Below are 21793 nucleotides of genomic sequence, written 5' to 3' on the forward strand. Positions count from 1 at the left end.
CTAATATACCTTAAAGGTTTGGGAAGATTTCATGCAGGGTGTGTTAGATCAATACAGTTCCCCAAATCCCTTAGAGACTACAGGAGGCTCAAGAACCTTATATGATCAAAAATCTCTTCCATCATGCAAGCCATCTGCTCCTCCAGATGGCATTATATACTGATGCATTGCAGAAATGCTTAAAACAGTGCTTTGTTATATACTCCCTCACTTCCACTGCAAATCTGAGTTATGAGCTACTTTTGAAGACCTACAGACAACTGTTTCTTCCCCAATATATTTCTCACATCTAACAAAAGGCTTGGTAAAACAATTTTTAAAGCATGGACAGCCAGCTTGTTTTCCTCACTGAGAGTTAACAAATACAAACCAGTAGTGAATTTCGGGTGTTCATCATACAACACTTGTTTGAAGCAGGACAGTTAAGAGCACTTTAGCAAAGTGCCAATACTATAACAGACCTCCAATTTATATTCTAGCACACTGTAGTATGGTTCTTAAAAGCCATACTTATTAGGAGGGCGGTGGTTTTTTTGGTCAGTGTCACTCCATTTGTCACATACAGTATTTGTCATGTACAGCTGTGCAAGCTTTGCACAGTATTTGGCATGTTTTCATATTCCGACCATAGGAGAAGACATGTAGCTGCATTCATTCCACCTACCACTTCCTAGAAGCCCAAGTCCTTGGGTCAAAGACCCAGTACCAAATACTTGCAAGCTGAGTATTTAACTAACTGAGAATGAGTTAACACACTGAGCTGCTAGGGCTTCAAAGCAATCAGTAAAATGTTTTCCTATGCTAAGCACTTACATTAAGTCCCACTTTGAAACAGCGGCATTTCAAGCTTCATTCTGAGTTGCCTTATTTTGCTTTCTACCAGTACACAGCAATTCCACTTTTCTATCAATAGTCAAGCCAAGCAATCTACCAGCTGGGTATGAAACAAGACCGCTTGCGGAGCCTACCCATTTCCCCCCCCCCTTTTTCTTTTTTAAGTTTAGTGACAGCTTTCTCAGTAAATTGCAACACAGGCAGTAAAATAATCCTTAATATTCTACAGCAGTTAAACCAAAGCCTCCAAGTGACTTGTACTAAAGGACAGCGACCTAAACTTATCAACTTACCATACTGTGAATTGCAAGTACAATATAGTTACAGGAGAGACTGAGACCTATACAGCTATTAGTGCACTTTCTGGAAAGAGAGTACTGGTATGCACATGCCTAATACTAGTACTAGGTACAAAAAGCGACTTCACTCTGGTCACCCCATTTATTTTAAAATATGGCAAGACCACATACTGTTAGAAGATAGGAGTAGAAGAAAACTGAATAGCATTACAAGACTAGAAGAGTTGTTTAATTTATTCATTCTCAGCTTTCATTTCATTGTGCTGTGCAACAGCAGCAGGGGAACTAGACCTAAACAGACAGGAGAACTATCAAGTTGCATTTTTGTACAGGAATGATGCTCTTTTCTGAAAAATGTTACCTATTGCTGTTCACTTCGGTGTAGTTCTAGTTATAAAAAAATGCATCAATTCCTCAAACTAGAAGTTACAAAAGAAAAATATTTTGAAGCATCTTAAAAATCTCTACCACCATCTGGAGGATATACTATGAAATAAAACATTAGTCCTACAAAACTTCAAGCAGACCTGTCCAGGTAAACCAAAATCAAAAACTTTGTGAAGTTCTTCAGGTTTAGGCTTGAAATCTATCCCAAAAGTTAGTTGAGGATTTACTAAGAGATATCTAGCTTTTAAAAGAGACATTTATCTTTGCTATTTAGACTAATCCCAAATATAAAAGAAAACAAACCCTTTGAAAATTATAATCTTACATCTGAACTACAAGGAAACATAGGGTACTCTACATCTACTTAATCGGGTACTGCACTGCAGTTTAAAAAAGATTCTCTCCCAAAACTTCTGAACTAGGAAAAGTTCAGCAATGCCTTAAGAACTTCGTATATCTTAACGTCGATAACAGCAAAACATACTAGAACTGGTAGTCGCTATTCATCTACTAAAATTAAATTAGGAAGATATTAAACTAGGTTTTGAGTCTTAACAGCATTTCAAATACAAGGCAGAAACAGCTAAATTCTCCTTGCAGAAGTAATGAAAGTGAACTTCTTTACTTAAGTAGATTTAGCTAGCGTATACACCAGTCTGTAAAATTAAGGTCTTTAAACAAAAAAAGTTTAAAAAGCAACTGTAAAGACATCTTCTAGTGCAAAGCCTACCTCTCTACAAGTCTCTGCTGCAGAAACAACATAGAGTAGTGGTGTATAGTACTAGCTGAAATCCTAGCAGACAGATGATTGCAAGGTTTTCCAGACTATAAAAAACAAATTCTGTCTATTAAAAAATAATAAAAAAATCAGCTGATTTTAATTAAAACTCAAATATATGAACTTTTATAGAGTTCATATTTTAACATTTTTCATCCAAAGCGCAGTTGGATGCAGTCTCAAGTTATTAAGTAACAAAAGCAACCCATTCAACTTATATCCAAAAGTAAACAGTCTGAATCAATTATACACTTGATCTCATTTCAGAAAAAGCATTCGTGGTCTGAAAACATTTTCCAGTCTTCCAGACCACGTTCAGTGGTTAGTTAGCCCAAACTATTTTACGGCAATTCATCCACTGGTTCGATAAATCTATACAGATGGTACAGAGAAGAGCCTGAAGACCATTCACACACATCATTAGTGAACAATGTAACAAAGAGTAGAAAGCACACATGATGTAATTCTACTATTCTATAGTAAAGAATTTTTGTGGAAGATAAATTTGTAGTTACACAGCTCATTTTTAAAACCACACGTTTCTTACCAGTTCTGGTTTTAGGCTTCATTCAGCATGAAATTACACATTCTGGTTTGTGATACTGTCTGTCAGACAATATATATTCTGCAATCTCACAAGCGTTCACTATTTGGAATTGATTCTTTCCTGATTTTTTTCTTTTTAATATATATATTTTTTAATTTTTATTTTCAAAAGAACTAACCCACCATATTCTGTGTCCTAGGAAACATGACCAAAAACAGGTAACTACTCTGCCTTTGAATTTCTATCATTGACAAAGGCAGTCATTTTACTCAAATTGTCATGAGCATCCCTTCTCTCTAAGTGTCTTTTAAATATCTTCACTAGCAGCAGAATCTTTTCATAAGGACATACTGAAAAAATGATCTAAAACTACATGAAAGTTCCATGAACAGTTATTTGATTAATTTTATTAATCTAATTTCAGTTAATTTTTTGCTTCAGTGTTGCTTAGAATGACCATCCTTGAATCAGCCCCTTTATGCTCATTTACAGTAGCTCTTAGTTTCAAATATAGAATCATTTAGGTTGGAAGAGACCTCTAAGAGCAGAGTCCAATCATTACCCTAGCACTGCGAAGTCTACCACTAAACCATGTCCCTAAGCACTACACCTACACATCTTTCAAATACCTTCAGGGGTGGTGACTCGACTACTTGCCTTGGCAGCCTGTTCCAATGCCTCACAATCCTTTCAGTGAAGAACTTTTTTCCTATTATCCAACCTGAACATCCACTGGTGCAACTTGAGGCCATTTCCTCTTGTCCTATTGCATGTTGTTTGGGAGAAGAAACCAACCCACACCTCGCTACAACCTACTTTGAGGTAGGTATAGAGAGCAACAAGGTCTCCCCTGAGCCTCCTTTTCTCTAGGCTAAATAACCGCAGTTCCCTCAGCAGATCCTCACAAGACATAAATATGGTAGTTGTTGAATCTGAACAAGTGCTATGATCATAAATGCACTGACTGTACACATGGTACGCAAGTTCCACACTACTGCATATCCTGAGTGCTAAAAAAAAAAAAAAAAGATATATCGAAGCCATCAGTTGCCCTAAATGAACCTCTAAATACATACAGGATACATGTTAACAGCAGATTGCATGACAGAAGCCATTAGCCTTTTCCTGGTTTAGACCTGAGTATATTTGCATTTTTAGAGGGGCTCTTGAATGTAAAAACTTCACTGAAGGGCTCTAAGTGCAGTGCTAATGTAACCAAATAGAAATAATCCAGTATGACCCCTGAAAGCTTAATACCTTTAAGTAAAGGTATGAAAGTGATAGGTCCTATTAACTGGAGGGAAAAAGTTAAAAATACTTACTATAGTATCCATAAAGTACAGTGTCTTCAATCTGTCTTGAAACATTAGCATCGGCCCAGTCCTAGTAAAACAGAATAAAAGCATTTAGCACCAAATAAAAATAACATTTTATTCAATTGCATTTTTATAGAACTGAAAAATGTTTGTATATCAAATGCCTAAGGAAAAGCATTAGGTACCCAGTTTGTTGATATTAAGTTGAACTTATTTGTATAAGTGAATTAGTTCAACTTAAACATTATGATTAAGAAATGCTGCCTTCAATGGGACAGACACTGCAGTAGCACCCAACTGCCTATACCCACTCATTTTGGCCATTAGCTAAAAATTTAAAGCTGTTTTTTTTCGGAATTAATATCCTTAGTTACAATATATTTTTAATGAATAATTGAAATAAAAGTGTTAGTGTCTAATTTTTTTTTAGCAGCTGAGTATATTTCCTGTTGTTATGCCACTTAAATACCAAGTACAATCTGAATATCCACTTTTATGAAACCAATTTTCATTTAATACATATCAGACAACACAACTACTGAGTCTGAAGCCTAACCTAAACAGTTTTTCAAAGTGTTGTGTTAAAAAAATCCTGGAGATATGATTATTCTCAGTTCTAGCCCTTTTCCTTCTGGACTGTTGGAGTAACACAGTTGACATTAAGCATATAGGCCAAGTCTTTACAGGGACATAGCTGTTCTCAGAATTAATTTCCTAAAAAATTCCAACATAAGATAGGCTTTGAAGCAGTCTAGTACATCAGAAAAAGATTTTACAGGCAACTTAGCTGCATGAATTGCCCAGCCCAGTAGTCAGATGTGCTGCAGCTTAAACTGTTTTAGAGGCTTGCCTACATTAAGCTGAAAGCCAACTGGGAGGGACCTAATCAAGTCAACGATGTTCTCATTTTGAAGTTATTACCCACCTCTCAGTCAGAAAAGCATTACTTTTATATCACGAAGTCTGACAATGGGAATTGCTAAAAATAACAGCCTCAAAACACCACTTGAGGCTGAGAGTGACTTAACTGGATTTCAGCCACAAATGGCATCACACGCTGAAGTCTGGGAACAGCTTTCTAGAAAGAAAAGCTCTATAGTAGACAAGCGTTTTCTACATGCAACTTGATAGAGGGGACAGAGTCAAGTTTTGTGAGTAGAATTCACTCTGTTGGGAAGAACAGCTAATTTTGTACACATAGCCTTTTAAGGTACCAAAGCTATTTTTCAAGCATATAGGTCTAGATATTAATAGTATACAAAAACCCATGACTTTGAGAAGCTCCGCAGTACTATACTTCAGTTCCTGTTCCTATTCTATTTAGCAACACTGAAATAATCACACATTAAAGAATACAAGCATATTATGATAACTATATCCTCATCTCTATCAGTATTATATAAGTAAAAATACAAAAGGCTACTTCTACAGAACCTCCTGGCTGTAGAATGCTAGCAAAACTGGAAATGAGCAGGCATACAGGAACAAGCAGAGGACCATCTGATACAGAATAGACTTTCAGAAACAAAATACTACAGACCAGGAAGACCACTGAGTTGTTTGGGCAGCTACCAAGTACGTTGTGCCAATTCCCACAGCATTTTGAGAATGGGATCTCTTAAGACACCTGACTGCATGCAGCATTTCTATCATAGAATAACCAAGACTAAAATTCATAGATACAATAATTAGATATGAGAACAGCAGAGAGTTTATTATGCTATTGTAGCTTATAGATTTGTTTTTCCACTAGTTGTCTACCCAGTTTAAACCCTTGTCTTCTTTTTCAAAAGTTCAAACTGAAAAGTAAAGGTTAACATAAGACTTGAATTATATAAACAGTAAGCTTCAGAGACCAGTACCTTGCATCAATTTGTTGAAAAAATACTGGATTACTTAATATTTCACTCACCAGTGGAGCTTAGACACTAACTGTATGCCAGGTTTGAGTTTGCAGCCTAAGCACAGAAGCTTTTTACATAACACCAAAGGACAGACTGCTTTCCTCATGAAATTCTTATCTAAAAGTAAGACGTTGATCAAGAAGCCAAAATTCATCACAGAAATTAATAAGCATATCTCAGAACTGCAGAAAACCCATCCACGCATTTTAAAAATCATATCCCAGATGTAGCAGCATTGATTCCATTATTCAGCAAGGGCAAAAGCTACCAATTTTCAGAATCCAGTTACACAGCACTCTTGGGGAATTGTTCCAAAAACTGAAGCAAAGATGCTGCTACAGCTACACTGGTAATTGCACCCAGCTATTCCTTCTCCTATCGGAACTATAGCATTAAGGAAGCTTAACATGACTGCAACATGACTGTTGGCAGCCCAAATCAGGCACTGGATCCAGAGGTGCAAGCCTGTCTGTACAGATGAAACATTCCAGAACTGCTCCAGCCTCGTGGGATCCACTCTACTCATAGTCGAGGGCAAAAAGATAGCTGTCCAAAAGCAAAGTTTTTAGAAAGCTAACTAGTTGTATTGGTATGCCTCCAAAATAAATCAGTAGAAAAAGAAGAGATCCAGCACTATCAAAGCTCCTTACAATTTCTATGTATAGGATTTTTCAAGTTGGTAAACTCAAGCCCTTTCAGCTGCTGTAAGAAAGCACGCACTAATACAACACATACGAAATATGGAAGTAAGAATGCTACTTAAGACTGCACAAGATAAGACAGACACTTGCTTTATCAGTTCCCTCAGAATTGCCTCAGTTCCCATGAAATGTGGACTTGATGACAGACCATACCCATTTCAGATGACAGCCATTTTTCTGTGACCTCAGGAAATCAGCACCATCTTCCTTCAAATCAATATATTAAGATTCCCAATAGGCCACTTTACACAGAGCATTTAAAACTTACATCATTATCCAATTGGAATTTAAGGAGAAAAGCATACACACATTCTGTCATCAGCAAAAAGAAAGCGTGAAAATACTTGAACAGACGGGCTAGAAACAACGCTGCCTAAAGTTAAGTGCCTGTCACATACACAGGAAGCCCAGACTTTGAAAACTGGCAGGCCCAAACCCTAACAGTGTTTCAACAGAAAAATTTCTAGGCATCTGTATGACTGTGAAAGAATTTGACAGTAACTAAGTTCAGAATATAAAAGTGTTTAATTTGCCTAGTGTTAAAAATAAGGCAATGTGTTGCTTTAATTATGCCTCAGGGAAAAAAGTGCTAACTGAACAGGTGGCACTTTCAAGTAGGTCTCGGAAAAAGGTCTCTCCCACAGTCAGAGAGATTCAAAACACACACCAAGCAAGAAAAAAAAAAAAACTGTGGGTCTTACTGTTGCTTAAGTGGCACAGCCACTTACAGGAAGAGGTAGCAAGTAATTGATAGAACTTAACTACCAAAAAAAAGTTCTTTCTCCAACTCCAGAAGAATATTAGCAGGATTTATAACAGAGTAAAGATGTAGAACTTGAAAAAATAATAAATGCATTTAATTTTGTTGCTTGAATTAAGGAGTGTACAAGACCACAGTAATAGGAAGTGTATATTACAGCTTATTAAAATATTGAGATGTCATCTTACATTAACATATGTAAAGATGCAAAGATCTATTTCACCACAGCACATATGTACCCGAAGTTAAACTTTGCATTATTCTGCACAAGTTGGCTTGCATTACAGATTTTTCTTAAGAGCACAGCATACTTATTGTGCAAACTTCCATTCAGCCACTCTCTACTTAGTTTTACAAGAATTGAGGTAAAAATTCCTGTTCCTACCAGCAAGTTATCTGTATGCACACCTCATCAGCAGTAACCAGTTCCTCTGAGATGTTTCAAAAGCTAGTGACAGCAGCACTGCCTTGTCAAGAGACACGCTGCTGCCTTTTGAGTGTCAGAGCCCAGACGTTGTCAGCAGCAGTGCTGGTATTTCTCAAACTGATAGGCATATAAAAGTTTACCGGACAAGCACGTACAGGACTCAGCTGAGAACTCGCCTGGAGAGCCTCTAGATCTAGCCTGTTTGCTTCTCCATCCATTATGACCCAAACTTACAGGACACACAGCAAATGCCTTAGAAGCACAACAGATTAAGAAGGTGAGATTTCACTACTGCCTTCAATAACAGTTTAAGATGTGAAAGTGAGACCACAAATTCTCTTAAAATCTGCTGAATTCACACATTCTGCACTGTTCTGCACTTCGTTCTGTTCCATGAAGTTTAGCAAGAATGCATCACACCACCTTTACAATGCCTGTAACAATGCGCTGTATTGACAGATAAAGGATTCAAATTGCAAGGACACACAATGAGTATGATGGTCTATGCTATACTATTACTCTTAAATACTCCTTAACACAAACCATGTTGAAGAATTCAGGGAATTTAAATACAGCTACAAGTGTTAGATGCAAACACATAAGTAAAATGTTGCAATGTATACATGAATATAAAAAAGGCAGTTTAAGACAGATCCGGTTTACCTAAATGATAAAACCAAAGAAAAGCTCCCTCAAGTGCCTTTTTTTTTTTTTTTTTGCAGTTATATTCATAGAAAATTAGTTATGAAGAACATTCGCTTCTCCTGGTAGCATGAATCAGAGGCATCTTCGTTCTTCCCTCAGCAGCTGTGTCCAGTTAGCAACTTATGATAATGAATAGCACTGTTGTACTGAAATACAATATTTCAGTTGTTTTTGGACTCTATGATCTCTGTAGGTCCCTTCCAACTGAACTATTCTATTCAATGAATTCCTTTGCACACAGAATAACGACAACACAAGTCCATGCACCGCTGCTCCTTTCCTAAAGGACTAAATGACCTTTACAAAACCTTTGTAAGTGCAAAACCTTTACATACTGAAATTGCTCGATTTGCTTGCATTATCACTGACAAGTCTCATGAAATACAGTAAAACATATGGTGAGACAACCAACAGGTACCAAATGCCACAAGCCATTTGTTTATAGAAAAGAATAACTTGTCATCACTGAAAGGTGTATAAACAGTATGTTAAGCTCCACGATGCCATCAAAACTAACAAAACATCAAGATTAACCAGGGTCAACCATGTTACAGTATATGGCCCTTGTCAAGGAAGACACCTCAAACCACGCGATAGAAAGTGTCTACAGAACACTGTTTTAAGAAAATTCATCTGAAAACCAGCATCATTTTAGCAGTCTTCAGATAATCTGTCTGATACAGGTGATTACTACTACTACCAGAACAATTAAATCGATCCTTCTAGCCAGGACACATACCTTCACTAGTCAGTGAACACATACTATTCAGAGAAACTTTCAACCACCAGACTAACCTTGGCTTCTGTTTAGTCTCCGCTATTAGCGCAACACACTTGTCCTGGTATTGGCTGGGATAAAGTTAAATTTCTTCATAACAAGCTCCTATGATGCTATGTTTTGGATTTGTGATGAAAATAGTGGTGATAACACACAGATGTTTTAGACGCTACTGAGCAGTGCTTACACAGAGCCAAGGACTTCTCTCCTTGTCATGCCGCGCTGACAGCAAGCAGGCTGGGGGTGCAGAAGAACCTATGAGTGGACACAGCCAGGACAGCTGCAACAAATGGACCAAAGGGATGTCCCATACCATATGGTTATCATGCTTGGCAATAAAATTGTTCAGAGTGATGATGTTTGTCTTCCCACTAAACCATTACCCATGAAGAGCCCTGCTTTCCTGGAACTGGCTGAGCACCTGCCTGCCGAGGGGAAGTAGTGAAGGGATTCCTTGGTTTCTTTTGCTTACACTTACAGCTTTTGCTTTACCTAGTAAACTGCCTTTATCTCAGCCCATGAGTTCTCACAGTTTTACCCTTCTGATTCTCTCCCAGACACCACCCTGGGAGAGTGAGCAGGCAGCTGTGTGGGGCTTCACTGCCTACCAGGGTTAAATCACAACAACACTTCTCCTAGTTAGCTTCAAGTGTGTTCACAGAAAAAAATCTCAGAAAGCTCTACACATTGACAGGACAGTCAGATGGATTAAAAACTGACCTGAGAGTCCATATGTAGTACCCCTTAAGTTGAAACTCAACTCAGAAGTTGAATCTCTTTAGCGCTGACACTGTGAATCACAGTTGAGAGGCAGAGAAAAAAAAAGATCACGTACATCTAAAATTGTGTACCTAGGAGCTGGATAACTGCTACTACGCTTTTGGCAAAAGTTCTGAAATCGTCCAGTTGAAGGATTTTTTGATGAACTAATAATTAATCTACAGAGAATATGGTCCACATCTGCTACCTAGATCTGTCTCCAAAAGTTTACTAAGGAAAAGTAATATATCAAATGCTTAAGTCACTTTGGCCATTGAAAATAAAGGATTCTGGCCGGAGTCATAGCCCAGCATCAGATGTGGAAGTGCTAAGCACCAGCCTTGGAAGTGCTAGGCTTGGTCTAAAGTAAGGACACTCAACTCCCAGAAATACTCAAAACCCAATCCAGCCTCTCCTACTTGTGAAGCTGTAGCAGAAAAGCAGTACACAGTATCCAGCACAGCATTAAGAGCCTTAATTAATCATGAAGATCAACATGTCAACATACTGACAACTTCCTAGCTTCAAATTGAAATCAAAGAATCAAAGCCTATTGCTTACATTTAAGTCTGTATGTTCTGACTGCAGATTCACTGAACTTTATCAGGAAGGCCAGGGTCATATTTTTATTTCACAATTTCAACACCTGTATTGCATTGAATCGGAAGACCTCAAGTTATTGCTGCAAAGCTAGAAACTCACTGAGTTAAACATTAGGAGAGAAGGAAGAATTCTTCTGCAGGCCAGTATGGAACAACATACCACCACCAGCATCTACAAACATTAGGAACTAAACAGGACCAAGAAGTGTCAGAAACACAAGTAAAAGTACTTGGAAGAAATAAAACCTTTACCACCAGCACAGATGCTTGCTGCTATCAGGCACAATTTTAAATAGAATCTACCCACCCTTCCATTTACCCCATCATATCACAGCACATGGTCACCAACACAGATCTAAACCTAGAAAAAAAAACAACAGTATTTTAAATATGGTGCTATTCCTTCTATTAATCACATTTCTTCAATTAAAATTGTATTGATTGCATGACTACATTTGGCCTCTTTCCTTCACAAGTTTGCTTCTCAAATCAGGAAAAGAGTACGTTCACCAACTAGGTCTCCAACTAGATCCTCCTTTGCAACAGCAAATTCTACTTAGTCCCTTGCAGATGCACTTTTTCATCTGGAATTATTTTCTCATAGCTATTTCTCTACCTTGTCAGCCTCAATATACTTCTTAATACTCAGTACTATTCTCAGTGCATAGTACGCTAATATCCTAGTAGTCATCTCACTGAAAACTTGTCACACAGCAACCCCCTACAGTTACTGTGCAATAGGTCCTCATACCTGTTTACAGGTGTGGCAATATCTAGCAAGAATAGATATTATTATATTCCCCTCCCACATGCACCCACACCCCTTAAGGGGAGTTTCAGCTTTCCCTGGTAAAGCTGCATTAAGCTGCTTCACAAGCAGCTAACCTCACACTCTACATCATAGAAAAAGACCTACATAGAGTCACTATGCCATGTTTCAGTACCAGAAGAAATGAATGCTTGAAAAACAAGAATTGAAATAAGTCTTAAACTGCAAATGAGCAAAGCAGTATGTTTCTAAGTAACAGGGCAACAAGTTCCTTTCTACAATGCCTCATAACAATGTACTAAAGAGCAATATTTACAAGATGTATTTATAACCCAAGGATAGTATGCACACTCCTTTTAAGACAATAAAAGGAATAAGTGTTTGGAAACAAGTAGAATTTGGAAAGTCTTACAGGAAAAAATATAAAGTAATAGAACTGAAAATTGAAATCCAGTTCAAGTAATGAACAGAGCACAGTGTTGTATTTGCAGTCCTAGTACACAGCTTTCCAGGAACCAGAGCAACAGCACTGGTGCTAGCAAAAGTTTTAAATACTCTGACAAACCAAGTAAAGGAAAGAACATCCTCTCTCAACACAAGAGAGCTGCCTCTTTCAAAGAGAAAATTAACATTTTTAGAAGTACATACCTTAAATGTACCATTTTGATTTTTCATATACGAAACCAAGAAGATGTCTACTGGTAGCAGTGCTGATGAGATAAGTGCAACTGCCAATGCAAAGATAGCCGTTATGGTAGAAATTACTTCACTTTCTCGTCGACTTTGATACTTGCGTACATAAAACCAGCAGAAAATCAGAATAGCCTGTAAAACAGTGAAAGATAATTATGATGAACGTAACAAGGGCATCCAAAAGCATCTACTAAAGTTAGGCCCCGTCTCAGGCCACTTTGTACGCGATCATCAGCATTACATTCTTCTAGACATTAGCTCTTTTTGCCTTCACTATCAGCAGTTTGCTGCCACAAGCAGAACAGCAGTCATAGCCAAAGACCCAAGTAGCACCGAGCACACAGACAGATAGACGAGGCGGCCACGCACCCTCACCCAGACCCTGTCTGGTGTCCCAACACCACGGGACCGGCTCCACCAGGGGTACACGGGCAGCCAGGCGAGGGGCTACCGGGGAAAACCACAGGGAGCCCCACGGTTTTTACACGAGGGGTCTAAAAGGAGAGAAATAAGGGAAAGGGGGGGCTGCCCGTCCCCAAAGGGAAGGGGGACGGGGAACAGGGGGGCAGGAAGGGAAAACGAAGGAAGAAGCCGACCCGCTGTAGGGCCTGACAGGGGCAGCTGCGGGCTCTGAGCAGCCCCCGGCTGAGGAACAACCATGGCGGGGGAACACGAAAGCCCAGAGCACCTCCTCTTACCAGCAACGCGAGGCCGAAGAGGCACCATCCCGTCAGCAGCTCAGATGCGGCCGCCGCCATCTTCGCTCCGTCACAGCTGCCGCCCGCCCCTGCGAGGCGGGGCCATTACGGAGGCGGAGGCGTGTCGCCGTGTCACCATGGTCGCCATGGGCGTGGGGGGCTGCCCGTCCCGGCCGAGGGGGAGTTCCCCCGCCGACCGGGCTGGCTGTGTGGGTTCCCGCGGCCACCTCGGCGGCTGCTGCCTCCCGTGTGGGTCGTGTCCTCCCTCATGGTGGGCAGGCTGAGGCAGAGCAGCCTGAGGGGATTCCTGTTTAAAAGGCAGCAAGCAAAGAAACAAACAAGCAAAAAGAAAGGTGGGGGGGAGGTTTTGGGAAAAGATACACTAAAAGGTATCAGGTATTTTCGTTATTTTTTTTCCTCAGTAAAAACACTTAAAATATTTTCTGTTACAATATACAAAATCAGAGAAAGGCTGGGGTTGGCAGTGCCCTCTGGAGGCCATCTGCTCCAACCCTGCTCCAGCAGGGCCACCCACAGCAGGCTGCCCAGGACCATGTCCAGGTGCGTTTTGAAAATCTCCAAGGAGGAAGACCCCACAGCCTCTCTGGACAACCTGTGCCAGCGCTCCGTCACTTGCACAGCACAGAAGTGCTGCCTGGCATTTGCACAGAACCTTCTGTGCTCCAGTTTGTTCTCACTGCCTCTTGTCTTGGCACTGGGCACCACTGAAAAGAGCCTGGCTCTTTCCTCTGTTCTCCCTCCCTTCAGCTACCTTATACACACCACCAATAACCTTCCTGAGCCTCCTCTTCTCCAGGCTGAAACATCCCATCTCTTTCAGTCTCTCCTCCTGGGAGAGATGCATCTTAATGAAAAAAAGAAAGTCCGGCAGGTGTGTTAGGGTCTCATGTGTGTTTACAGACACGGGAAGATTTTCAGGTGCATAAACCCATGACAAGGCACTGAATGACAAAGCCATGTCAGTTTTGCTACCTCAGGGCACTCACAAGCTATGTGTGAGGTGGTTGGGTGCAGGGGTTCATGTGGGCTCATAGTTTTGAAAGAAGGGACCAGGGACCAGACCTGTGTTTGGGGTGACAGGAGCATAGAAAGCTTCCCCCAGAGCAGTGGACATGTGCTGTACTTCTCTTTGTTGTGAGGGCAGTGTGGAGGGTGCTAGTATGTGATGGCATACATCCATGACATCTTCATGGATACAGTTTTCAGAGAATGTCGTAGCCTTGCAAGAATAGGCCTGCTTATGCAGTAGCAGTATGGTTTGGGAGACTCATTCCAGAGAGGCAGATACTTGTTCTGGATTTCCACTTGGTGTGCAGGCACAGGCAGCACACAGATATGTGCAGTGACTCTGGTGCTCATGAGCCAAGAGGAGCTCCTGGCAATCCTGTGGGCCTGTAGTCTGATGAGAAAAGCAGCAGAGGTTGAGGCTTGCTAAGGAGAGGCTGTCACCTCTATCTGCTCTTCACTTGCTTTCAGGTCAGCACAGTCTGCTGCTGCATGTGACAATGTTCACAGCGTTAGTTATTGTTGTGGTTTAACCTGGTAGGCAGCTAAGCACCACACAGCCATTTTCTCAACCCCACCTCCTCCAGCAGGACAGTGGAGAGAAGCAAGGGAAAAAAAAAATGTTTCTTGGTTGAAATAAAGACAGTTTAGTAGGACAGAAAATGAAGGAAAAAAATAGCAAGCGATGCACAATGCAATTGCTCACCACCTGCTGATTGATGCCCACCCAGACCCCAAGCAGCAGCCCCCGACCCCCATGTACCCCAGCCAGCCACCCTATATTTATTGCTCAACATGACACTATATGGTATGAAATATCCCTTTGGCCAGCTTGTGTCAGCTGCCCTGCTTCTGTCCTGGTTCTCTCCTAGTATCTTGTGTACCCCCAGCCTCCTCACTGGCAGGGCAGTATGAGAAGCTGAAAAGTCCTTGACTTAGTGTAAGCACTGCTCTGCAACAACTAAAACATTGGTGTGTTATCAGTATTATTCTCATGCAAAATCCAAAACACAGCACCGTACCAGCTACTAGGAAAAAAAACCAACCCTGTCCTAGCTGAAACCAGGACAGTTTCAGACAGATGGGGGATGTTGGTTGGGCTTTTCACCAAGGGAAAAGGGACATGTTGCAGGAGGAAGCCTTGGGGCAGCAGATGCCAGTGCTTCCTGTCAAGGTTTGCTATAAGGAGGTCTAAGTGATGGCACATGGGAGCCAAGTAATGGGGTGATCAAAGAGCAAGAAGACTGGCATATACATCTTGAGAAAGGGTCTGTAAGAAGTGTGTCGGTGGTGTAGGAGCCTTATACTGCAGTGACAGACAACTGCATTGGTTTTTTGTCTGCAGTGAGGGTGGTACAGGCTACAGTGTTTGCAAATCAAGTGATGGGTGCTAAGCAGGCACTCAGGTACGCTCATGCTGTTGTTAAAAGGGGCCTCCCAGGGATGTGTGGCCAGGTATTGCAGTTGAACAAACAGAAAATACCTCTGCCAGATGAGGATTTGGCATGAGAGCGGTGTGAATGGTGCAGCAGCCTGTGATGTTGTTTAGGAGCTATGTGGCAGCATCCTGAGTGAAACAGACATAACGTCAGCATAAAATTAACAGATAGAACGTCAGCATCCCTACCTCTTGAGTGTCGTTAACCTTTCTGCAGCCTCTAGGTTATTGAAAGCTGCCTCCCAGCACAGTACCATTATGTGTGGGCTCCCCTTGCATCCTCCTTCTGCTTTGTTCCACTTTGTAGCATCCCCAGCTGTTGTTAGGTCTGTTGATTTCCATCCCGAATACCTCATGGAAACTTCAGATAGATCATATAAATGCATCCACAGTCGGTCTGTGTCTCAACACACTTTGTATTGGCTGCTGGGAGAGTCTGCTGCCTTACAACAGCATGAACCTGTTCACAGGCCCTTTGTTGCTTGGGCAGCTGGCGTTTGTTCATTCAGGTTCCGACCAGCTGGATCTATTTTCTAGCTCAGGTCATTCGGCCATCTAGGGTGATTCATTTCTCAAACATATATATGAATAAACGGCTATACTATTAAACTTTGCTTCTGCATGATAATATAATTAAAGGCAGTTTTTATAATGATATAAAGTCATTTTACAAAGTACAAAAAACTGTCACACCAACTACTATACTTGAACATACTGTACAGTAACCATCATGGTTAACAGCATGTATGATAACAATATACAACAATGGATGGGTTAAAAGGTGAAACAAAGCAGTAGCAGTAGGATTCCATCCACTAAAAATGTCATATTGATGGGCTTCAGCTGCTCTTGTTTCATTCCTAGCTGTTTTTAGAAGGTTATTGTGCTGATATAAATCTTGTACTTCTTCTTCACTGTGTTGATTGATGGCTGTCAGGATCTTAGTTGATATTCTGTAAGAGAAGAGGTTAATCTGTTCCTCACACTGTATAGTGTCATTCTAAGAAGTTGACATAATTCAGTGGTGCACACACACAGTTTCCATCCTTTAAAGTGAACCAAAGTGCATGTCCCACAACCTTTGCTGTAGGAGGTTTTTAGGGGGGGTTAAATATGGGCAGGATACAGTATTTTTACCTGCTTGCCAATCCATCAGGACTCCCTTACTGGCCCCATTCTTTTTCTGTCTTTCTTCTTCATTCTTTCTTTTTTTTTTTAACATGAGCCAGTAGAGCCTTACTTAGCACCATGCCTCCTGATGAGAGGGATTGGTGTTTGTGAAAGTGGTATCCTACCCTTTTACAGCCCTTCTGCAAAGCTCTCAATATAGTTTTTTACCATTCCATTCTAATGTTGTACTCATCCTACAGCTTTCAAGCTGCAGGAAATGTTGAAGGCCAAGTCAGTTCCTTTCTTGGCAGCCCAAACAGCTACAAGTCTGTTGCAGAGTGAGAGCCATTGTTTGATTCAGTTTGCTTTGGGAATCCCATGTTGCAAGCACATTTGCTCTTCTGTGCGCCTGGGTGGATCTAGTAATATGCTTGATCCAGAGCTACCTGGACATGTTAGAGGGACGGGCCAACAGGAATCTTATAAAAGTCAGCAAGGACAAATGCCAAGTCCTGCACCCAGAAAAGAAAATATGCTTTGCAATAACCCAGGTCAGTGACTGACTGACTGGCAGGGGAGCAGCTCTGCTGAGATGACCAGGAACCAGCAAGGTGCCCTGGCTGCACAGAAGGCCAGCAGCATGCTGGTCTGCACCAAGAGGAGCACAGCCAGTAGACCGAGGGAAAGGATTATCCTCTTCTGCTTGGGACTTGTTAGGTCCCATCTAGAGTGCTGTGTCATCCAATCTTAGGCCTCTAGTACAGGAAAGACATTGATAAACGAGTGAGTTCAGGGGAAGGCCTCCAAGGTGGCTGTGGTCTGGAGCACTTGACTTGTGAGGAGAGGCCAACGGAGCTGGCCTTGTTAGGCCTGCGGATGAGATGGTTTTAAGGTGACTGGACATCAGCGTGCCAGTGCCTACGGGGAAGTCACTGTAAAGATGGAGCCTGGCACTTCACCATGATGTGTGGTGGGAGGAGGAGAGACAGCAGACGTAAACTGAAACAAGAGCGCATCAGACTTTTGGGGTGAGAGAATGCTTTCTCTGTGCAAACAGTTCAGAAGTGGAACAGGTTGCCTTGAGATGTGTAGTTTTGGGTGTTCTCAAACATGGTGGGATAATGCTCTGAGCAACCTGGTTTCAACTGATGCTTGACCATGCTTTGAAGTAGATGACTGAGGCAAATATTGAAGGATCAGAAATGACCTGATAATCTGTGCATGCCCTATCCCCGGAAGTGTTCAAGGCCAGGCTGGATGGGGCTTTGAGCAACATGGTCTGGTGGGAGGTGTCCCTGCCCATGGCAGGAGGGTTGGAACTGGGTGACCTTTAAGGTCCCTTCCAACCCAAACCATTCTGTGATTCTATGGTTCTGTGATTTCCTGGAGTCCCTTCCAGCCTGATTTATTTTATGATCCAGTGATAATGGTCTTTGAAAAATAATTTTAGAGCTCAAGAGCTCTCTGTAGTGAATATTGAAAGACTTCAGAAAGAGTTTCATGGAGAATACACAAGTCACAGATGGTATGTTCTTTTATTTTATTTTTTATTTATTTTTAATGGAGTTTCTTGGATGAAGGAAATTAAAGGCAGAAAGGCATTTCCTGTCTCTTTATGCATATGGTCTGAATGTGGCAGAAGCAGAACATGGAACAGGTACTAACAGGCTAAATATCTTTACTTTTATGAATGCTGTATGATGTGCGCATAGACACTTCTCAAAAAATACCTAGTTAATACCAAATAACCTTCCATTTTTTAGCAAATAACACTGAAATACTTGGTCTGTGAATAACTGAAATATTTATAATTTAAAGAAATGGGAGTTCACAGAAAGCGGCAAATCAATCCTCTTTCCTTTTCAACTATGAAAGCATATAGAAGGAAGTCATCACACTGAATAATGTTCTACTGTCTATTTAGGATTAAATTAAAAATATAGAGTGTACACCCTCTTAGATTTCTTTAATATGTATTACTACTTATGTGCGTATATCATCTCCACCACAGAAAATATTTCCCTGGATGTCATTACTATTAAATATGTATATTATAATTCAAAATTACCCTAGACCCCATGAAGAATTAACAACTTAAAGAACGGCATTAAAAATCAATTATTCCCAAATGGGAAGGGAAGAAATCTGCCTTTGGAGTATATGAAGATTTTATGATTTGTACAGTGCTGCATACCTTTATCAATAAAATATTGAAATGGAGAACATCAGAGACTCATAACAAGGTAAGAATTAAGGCTGCTGGAAAAAAAGAGGAAATGCTATAGATCTATCCTACCACAAATCTTTCTATTTTGACCAAAGCGGTTACATAAATATTTAACTTGCTTTAGTAAATAAGACATAAGAGTAACTTCAACATAATAAAAAAAAAAATCTTTTCCTTGCTAATATGGCTAATTTTAACAATTAAGTGTTTATATAGTTTCTTAACAGACAGTAAAAAACAACAACAACAAAAAAAAGACATTTCTCACTAGTAGAAAAATAAATTGCTAACCTGCTCACTGCTAATTGCTAACCTGCTCATAATTAGGTAACAAACAAGCCTGTCAAGGTTTCAATGAAACTTATTTCATGTACCTATTTTTAAAATGATTAAATTAATAGGTGTTGAGCATGATGTAATATTGTATGGAATATTCCTTTGATTGGTTTGGATCAGGGTCCTGCAATTGTTCCCTTTCAACTTCTTGATCTTCTACAGCTTACTCACTGGCAGGGCAGTGAGAGAGACAAAGACCTTGATTCTGTCTAACCTGCTCAGCAATAGCTGAAAACTCGGTGTGTTATCAGTGCTGTTTTGGTCATAAATTCAAAACACCGTATCATCTGCTACAAAGAAAGCGACTCCATCTCAGCCGAAAACAGTACCAGGGAAACCTTCATGTTTCTATCCTCACAGCTCTGTAAGGGGGTGTTCATGGATAAATTTGAGGTCAAATTCTGGAATATTCACGTCTATAGACAGGTCGACCTTTGAGGGTATGCTGGTTAGACATTTCTTGGCATACCACGGTTGTGTTTGTCTTTCACACCGTTGCAGACTACCTCCAGGACATCTGCTGTTTGTAGTGCCCCAAGTCTACCTGCACTTTACTCCAGAAGGCTATGCATCTCTCTTTAGCACTATGCCTTTCTGCTGTACTGCAGTACTGGTAGTATATTTACGTGAACATGTATGCATCTCACCTTCATTTGTAGGGTTTTTTTTTCACTGACTGTAACTTGAGTTACAATCTGTCAGGCCACCCACAGGATTCAAAACCCAAATGAAAGCACTGAGAACAGGTGACTGAAGTTATTGTTTGTTGTGCTTCAATAACATATCTATTTCTTGGATAATTAGGGAGACAAAAATAGAATATGGCCTGGATTTTTTGTTCATCATTAAATGTACAAAAATGCTGAATGTAAGTTTGAAGATCTCAGCTAGGAGAGGACACACCTTCATTTGTTCTCATTGAAGTTTGACGACGAAAGATTAGATCACCCAGGAAAGAACACTAGCTTCCTCCTTTACTCATTTCTGTCCACAGATTGCTCATTCAGTGGTGCAGACAAAGGTATTCCTGGGGCTGCGCTCAGGGTGGCATCAGCAAAGACTCAAAAATGTAATCGTATTGGTATGTCATGCTGTGAAAACAAGCAACTACAGAACAAAACTCCGTGAGGTACATTGGTCGTTAAGACTAATTAACAAGAGACTAATTAAGAAGACATTCATTCTCATCATTCAAGGAGTGTAAAAGGAGGCAGTTGGTCACTGCTGCAGAGGAAACATCACTACATACAAATAGAGGAGGAGACATGGTGTATAATTTTGTAGTTTTACTACTCAAGATAAAGTGTTGTGGTATGGGCCAGCCTATGAAGTGGCTTCATTAATTCTCAAATTGTTGATCATCTCACAGCTGAAAGACTGTGTAGTACTACACAAGTGCAAGTGAGTGCTTGGTCTCAACTGCAGTGGTAGACATTAGCACTGTTTTTCCAGCCAGCTTTACAAAATAAGCCTGGTAGTTGTCCATGTGGTGCTGTTTTCCCCTGCACTCCAGTAGTGGATGTGCCTCTTCCTGCCAAGACTCAGAGATTTGTCTCTTCTCCTCTTACATTTCCTTGCTCTTGCAAGTAAAAGCTTGTCATCAAGGTACCACAATGTGCAGCATGATCTGCAAATGTGCTGGAGAGCTGAAGTAAACTGAACCTGGTAGGGCATAGTGTATGAGGTCACAGGGTGAGAATAATACAAAAAGTGGGCTTGGATGATTTTCTGAAGAGGTTTTGTTGGGCTTGTTAGTAGCTAGGGTTGATAAATTTGCGTGGGCTTCTCATCCTAACTGCAAGGATTAATAATTAACTGATTCTTTAGATATTCTCATTGAACATCTTAAAAAAAAATAAAAAAAATTTTACAGATCGGTGAAAGAATGTGTGCGTGAAAATAGAATGAATCAGTCTGAAGAGAATGCTGTTACCATATTCCTCAAAAAAATGATGTGTATTGTGGTGGTAGCAGGCATGGTATGGAAAAACAAAGAATTATATATGACATTCCCTAAATACTGTCTTCATTTTTCTCATCAAGACAGTTGCACAGTTTGAAAACAAAGACTGCAAAAAATGCATTTTGCAAAGATTTCATTTTATAAAGAATATAAACTTTAAATTTCTTTTTAAATTTATTTTTAAATTTATTTTAAAATTTATTTAAAAAGAAGCATTATATTAAAAATGTGTAGTCAGAAATAAGTACAAACCATGCAAAATATTTTACATGTCAAATTTACTTTTGAGTAGCAAGTTTGCTGATTAATATTCATGTGATAAAAAGACTCAGAAAGAAGAGGAGCAATGTTGTAGAAATTAAAGTATATGAAACATGATCTAGTATTCATTTTGACCAGGATGAGGGATTAGTATCATACTTGAACTAGATAGTGTACATACCAACAGAGAGCAGGTGCACCATCTCACTTGACTAAGTTGCTCTCCTCACCACTTGATAATCCCACAAGTTTCAGGGGGGCTGTGAAAGTGTGTGGGCTAATGGCAATCCCATATTTTAAAATTCTCTGAATGAGTAACTCTACTTTTTCTGTGTATTTTCTTCCAGTGTTAGAAAAGAAAGTAGTGAAACTGGAGTTAGCACTATTTGCCAAAACGTATCACAACCTTATGCTTAAAGGTATAATTACCGTTGGTGTTGCACGGCTTAGAATCCAGTAATGCCTATAAACCCCA

The 21793-nt window shown here is 40.2% G+C and overlaps 1 protein-coding gene across 1 annotated transcript in view; it reads right to left on the minus strand.

Moving 5' to 3' along the window:
• The window catches only part of LMBRD1 (LMBR1 domain containing 1), a 76072-nt gene extending 62978 nt beyond the window's left edge, over positions 1–13094 (minus strand). Inside the window, exons 1-3 of the mRNA XM_040552030.1 lie at positions 12958–13094; positions 12215–12391; positions 4168–4228 (exon numbers count right to left, since the gene is read on the minus strand). Of these exons, the coding sequence (XP_040407964.1) occupies positions 4168–4228; positions 12215–12391; positions 12958–13017 (298 nt within the window). The 5' untranslated portion in view covers positions 13018–13094. The remainder of the gene's footprint in view (positions 1–4167; positions 4229–12214; positions 12392–12957) is intronic.
• Between the last annotated feature and the right edge of the window lie 8699 nt (positions 13095–21793).

The sequence above is a fragment of the Cygnus olor genome, chromosome 3 (genome assembly GCF_009769625.2).
Source record: "Cygnus olor isolate bCygOlo1 chromosome 3, bCygOlo1.pri.v2, whole genome shotgun sequence".
In the NCBI taxonomy this organism is placed as follows: Eukaryota; Metazoa; Chordata; class Aves; order Anseriformes; family Anatidae; genus Cygnus; species Cygnus olor.